This window comes from Polyodon spathula, chromosome 4 (genome assembly GCF_017654505.1).
Source record: "Polyodon spathula isolate WHYD16114869_AA chromosome 4, ASM1765450v1, whole genome shotgun sequence".
NCBI classification, from domain to species: Eukaryota; Metazoa; Chordata; class Actinopteri; order Acipenseriformes; family Polyodontidae; genus Polyodon; species Polyodon spathula.
This window is the reverse complement of record NC_054537.1, coordinates 82974464-82980463: the sequence shown is the minus strand read 5'-3', so window position 1 is coordinate 82980463 and position 6000 is coordinate 82974464. Positions and strand designations below refer to the sequence as shown.

Genomic DNA, 6000 nt, shown 5'->3' with positions numbered 1-6000 from the left:
TTTTCTGATTTTTTTTTATTTTTTATTTTTATACAGCACAGTAAAAGTCCACAATTTTAACAAGGCGTTAAGTGATATTAAACCCTACATTTTAAAATTGTCACAAAATAGTGTGAAACTCTAAACATTTTATATTAGCAGACTAAGTAATGTGACCTGCGAGCTGGAAAAAAAAAAAAAAAAAAAAAAAACTGATTATATCTTTGTTACAGAGACAAATTAGCTTAGTACACCATCAATAGTTGAACTGCCTCTGGCTGGGCTGGTGCACCAAGAATCCACGTTGTTTAGCTTGGTAAGAGTGGCAATCTCTGGCAAGATTTTGGCGACGAAGGGCGTTACGGGTCAAGTGCGGCCTCTCTACGTTCTCCTTGGAGCGTTGAGCGAGCCGTGTGTGCGTGGACTGTTCAAGGAAACTGGTGTGTGCAGCCATCGCAGCTGCACAGCAGCTAAAAGATTGGCCCCTCTTACACTGTGCTTCCATCCTGCAATAAGAGAGCCAGTTAACATCAGCTATTAACTGCATGAGATGAATGTTAATCGACCCTGAGAATACAGACGATCATGTTTTATGTGCTCTTTATTACATTTTGATGAGCATTTTTTCTTTGCAACTTCACTTTTACAACAAAGTGTTGATTTCAAAATCAACACATAAACCAATGTTTTAGGAAAGACAGACAACTTAAATGTAATTTCATTCCACCTCTAGATCACAGTACGGACATCAAGTTTCACCACAATTGAATACACAGATATAATGTAATTAAAACTGATTGTAAAGACAAAGACCTCCATACAACCTAAGATTCTTATATAAAATTAATGTAACATCTTTTGTACTTTATTTAAAACGATGTTCAATATAATATAGTACACCACAAACTGTGACCGTATGCATGTTGGTCATAATAAACAATAAACTGGCATAAATGTGAGCCACTAATATATTACACTTCAAGGCCAGACTGTTGCTCAGCCTTATACAGTAAAGCACCAAATTTGTAAATTGTGTCAAATTGTAAAATAACGAGTGTGCACTTTAAATCCCCCAGCGCATTTCTGAGAAAGAGAATACCAGGAATTGGGCAGCCCTTATAAATCCCACAGTAACATCATAGCAAGGCATAATAAAGCATAGTAAAAGCATGGTAAAGCACAAGTAACATTGTAAAGAATAGCAAGGTATGGCAAAACAGGGTAAATTATGGTAAATGTGTAGTATAGCCATGGGAAAAGCATGTTAATAGTAAGATACTGTACCTGAAAATGGGCTTATCTGCAGACCTTGACCTCCTTGCGGTCTCCTTCATGCCGTGGTGGAAGTTTACAGCATACACAGACATGCTGGGGTGCTCGATGAGGAGGTTCTCCATGGGGCTGGCCTCAACTAGGACAGGGGTGAGTCCATCTGCAGTGAAGCATGGGGGAGGGGTAATAAACCAGCTCTCCTCCAAAGCACAGCAGTCGAGCTGGAGAAAGACAGGGTCACTAGGGTCACCAGTGAACTCTAGAGAAGAGGAGGAGGAGAAAAGGGATGGGCAGTCCAGTGAAGAAGTGTCCTTCTCATAGACGTCTGCTTCTTCTCTAGAGGTAGCAGTGCAAGCATCGACTGAACAGCAGGCAGGGATTGCATTGGGAAGGAAGTAGGGAAGGTGGTGCAGAGGTAGAAAGCAACAGCAAAATAAAATGGAATACAGGAAAATAATCAGAAATAGAAATGCGGGGGAAGGGGGGGGGGGGGAGACAACAAAAACAATAATGAATACAGAGCAAACGTCATTTTGAGATGGGTATCGAAACCCACAGTGGCTGAAGAAGCTGCTACAAAGTGGTTTCACTAGTATGACGGTCTGCAATACCCACTGTAGAAGTTTCAGCTTTTGCAAAACAACCCTGTGATTTTTATTTACCCATTTTATGTCACTTCATTATTTTGTACCTCTAACATTTTTGTTTTTAAGCATTCTGTGTTAACCAGTGGCCAAATGTTAAAACTGCAAGGATGCTTGTGACAATTTTTTTTGTACACACAATACATGCCCTTCATTTTTAATTTACCAATTTAGCAGGAGGGTAAGCCAGACATTTCTGGGAGGAGAATAAAAGCTACAGACAACAAAGATTCCTATTTATAGTTTAAGGGCTTTGAGCCTTGAACTATGACACATATTAGGCAGTCGCAAACTTCAAAAACCTACCTGTGGTTTGAAAATCATGGTTATGGTTATTCTGGGATTCCTACACTGAATAAAGTTTGTCGATTTAAAAAAACAAGTGCAATACATCGTCCCAGAGCAAAAAGACGTATTTCCCAAAAACTTTATTCACAATACACAGAGATAAGGTTAAAATGCTAGGGGTGGATCGCCTCGTTTTTGTTTACAACTCATTAAAAATGTAAACTTTGACAATTGTGATCAAATTCAACCTTGATAAAAATGTAAGTATCTGTATTTGAAAGTAAGTCATTTATAAGGGACGTATGAGAAGGGACTGTCAAAATTGCATGTATGGTCATCTCAGACAGTCTGAACAGAAAGAGATGTTCCACTTACAGGAGACACTATAAAAACAATGCATTAAGTTATACACCTCTTACCTAAGTAATCAACAAGAATCCATTGGTCATCATCCTCCTTTTCATTAAAATCAGGCTCTGTTTTACAGTCACTTCCATCTTCAGCACGTCCAAAAAGAGTGCTGGTAAACCTCTGGAACATTGTTAAGAAACAAAGACTTTGGCAACAACAACTATTTTTAATGTTGAAATCTGAAATCACTCAAAGTCAGCTACTGGAGTGGCTCAGACAGACAGCTGGTAAGATATTAAAGTGCACAGGTGTACAATTTCATCTCAGGGAAGATTGTTGAAGTTCATTCACAGTTCAGACAACTTGTGCAAACTCCTGCAAGAAAAGGACAAAAGCACTGCAATCAGACCCTGTAATCTTCTTAAAACGTACATATACAGTGTAGGTGGAGTGTAAATAGAGTCGTGAGGTGCATGTGACTATGACCTGCAATTTAGGGAACTGTTTTAGCCTTTTATGATGGTGGGGTACTACACAATAAAGTACTCAAAAAGATAGGACTTTGCCCACACATTTGTGTGCTTAAATAACAGCCTCTTCACAGCTGAGTGGAATAAAGGTGCAGGTCTTTTAATTAATTTTTTGTTTGAGTTCTATTATATAGGCTTGTTAAATATCAAAAAACATTATAATCATACGATAATAAATACATATTACTTTTCCTTGAATACATCTTGTGAATCATGCATTTTACCAACATTGGAAACAAAATGTATTATGTTCTCAGTTAAAAAGACCTTGTTAGTCTTCTTTACAATTTTCTTTAAGGTTGCTGTGGAATTGCGAAAAGCACAATGACTATGTACTGTCACTTTAATGATCCTGTGAGCTGTACCTTTTTCACAGGTTCTGCCTGTTTTAATTATTGGATACTGTCCAAACGGTATTTCCCCCTTCTTTACAGCTTAGCAAAACCACAGCTGTGTCCTTTCTGGAGCAAAGGGAGGGAGTAATGTATCCCTTTGTTCATGGCTGTGTCTGTTTGGTTCTGTGTGTTTGTTTAAAATCTATGCAAAACAGTTTCTGTGTTATCATGTGCACCTGTTCACTGATAAAAGGAACTGAAATACAAACAGTAGATGCTTGCAACCTTTACCCAGTCAATCCAGCTGCAAACTAGGTAACATGCTATTTTAGGGAGCTGTCTAAAAAAATATCCTGTTGGCAAGTTGCTACATATTGCGTCAAAAATGTTTAGACCATATTGTTTATGATGCTCAACGGTATACCAATCATGTATAACGCTATTGGAATACTTTTCCAGGTTACGCTGTCACTGTGTATTACGTCACAGTCGGTGTTTTGAGGCCCTGTTTTGTCTTCCATACACTGCATTTAAAAAGATTTTTCAAGTCAAAGCCCGTTATGCTGCAAGGCTCCTTTAACTGCGCGAAATACGAATAATGGCGACGAAGGCAACCCTCTGAAACGCTTGTGACGAGCCAAGGACAAAAAGTCTATAAACTTATTGAATCCTACCTAGTTAAATTAATAATATCCAGACTTCAGGTGCACATGGTTTTATTTCAATTAAAACGTGTATGCATAATTTGGAATATTAATCTATTCTACATGAACGCATACCTTAAAATATTTCGTTTTTTAGGTCTTCTGCCCGGGATTAAAAATAACCCATCTGTGTAGTCAGCGTGTCTGTAGTGTTTGTTAATTACGTGCGATGTTATTTCTAGCCTTCAGATCTACAACAGGAAACCGGCAAAGGTCCACTTGAGTTATGTTTAGTTACGCCTAAAAACAGCTCGCGCCCTCGCTCAGGCAACTGTGTACTGCCTCCTGCCAGGGGAGGGCTGTCTGGACCCCGAGGAAAAAAATACTAAAAAAGTAACCCAACACCCTTGGGCGGACGGCTACCACTCTGGAACTGTTTGAATACCGTCTATCTACAACGTACATTGGTAGCGCTATTCCTCTTTTAAATGATTAATACGAACCGAAGGACCATATTTTTTAATACAGCTAATGTAACATTAATGCAGTCGTACTTTGAAAAACATTGTCCAACCACCGACTTGTCAACTTTCCCTAAACACCACAACATCGTTTAATCGCGACGAATGCAGCCATTCACATATATATTTGCTGCAGCAAATCTATGGATATTATTATTATTATTACAAAGAACACTGACCTGTAGTTTTGTTTTTAATTGTTGTCCTTTTCTGTAAATAGGCAGGTAAAATCTTGAACAGTTAACACTTTGAGGTAGAAAAACAAAACAAAAATATATGTTACAAAAATAAGATTTTCTTCTCAGAAGAAACGTTAGTTGCTGGACCCTGTGGCTCGCATAACTTTCCTTACTCTCTCTAGGTCCAAACTGATCCCTTTGTTATTGTTGTGGAACATTAACAGCTGATCGGTGCTGACGTTTTTTTTTTTTTTTTTGTTTGCCAGGCCTATGGGAGCATTTTCGCCGACAAACATCTGACCAATAGGATCTTTCTAAAAGCTGTCACTAACGCACGTGACCTGCCTGCGAGCGACTGAACAAGTCTGGGCAACTACCAAAGCAGCAACTTGAGAGGGAGGCTTGCGTTAGGACAACGAGAAACTGGTGTTGCCGAGTTAAATAAACAGCTATTGTTAGGCTAAACTATGAGGTATCATTTAAATTCTGTTGAGGCAGAAAGATGTGATTAAATAAATTGTATATATTCTCTGTAGGTTTTTTGGTTTACTGGTGCTAAAATTCACTACTGACAAAGGAGCGTATGAAGTGACAATTCGAGCTTTCATCTGTGTAGGCGGGCTACGTCATGTTGTTCGCTTAAAATGTATGTGAAAAAATAAATGAAGTAGACAATAATAATAATAATAATAATAATAATAATAATAATAATAATAATAAAATAACCTGGTGCACTTTTTAAATCAAATTGCTTTAACATCTTAGCAGGGACATAATGGAGTAACATGCCCAACACAACAGTAAGCATTGTATTTCATCATACTCCTTTAGAAGATAATCACTGATTGGCACAGATACAAGACCGCAATGTTCCCTCGTGTGTGTTGGGGCATATGCTGCTTGCTTAGTACTAGGATACTGAGTATGGCATAATGAGTGTATACATCTTTAAACAGCATGTTTCAGCCTTGAGCAATGATTTCCAAATATATCCTGTTCTTACAGTTAGATAAAAAGGGTACACCATAACCTCAAAATCAAGATTATACAATGGCCAGCAGAGATGCACCAGTTAAAGCAGATATTTGTCTGCTTGAAGCAGGACCAGTCTTACTAGAGATACCTTTCTTCCTATCCCTTTTCCAGTTCCATAGTTTACCTATCATGTGTTAACAGTTTTGTACTAGTACTGTAGGTATTTATTGTATTACAATAAAGGGATAGGACCTACATATTTGGCCAAAAGTTATGCATCAC

At 38.1% G+C, this 6000-nt stretch overlaps 1 protein-coding gene across 1 annotated transcript; it reads right to left on the bottom strand.

Annotated features, from left to right (window-relative positions):
• On the bottom strand, window positions 1-4952 carry LOC121314967 (tumor protein p53-inducible nuclear protein 1-like). Its single transcript, XM_041248772.1, has 4 exons — window positions 4744-4952; window positions 2603-2909; window positions 1264-1612; window positions 1-485 (listed from the first exon to the last, which is right to left on the bottom strand). The coding sequence occupies exons 2-4, from the start codon at window positions 2721-2723 to the stop codon at window positions 236-238; spliced, it is 720 nt and encodes a 239-aa protein (XP_041104706.1). The 5' UTR covers window positions 2724-2909; window positions 4744-4952; the 3' UTR covers window positions 1-235.
• Between the last annotated feature and the right edge of the window lie 1048 nt (window positions 4953-6000).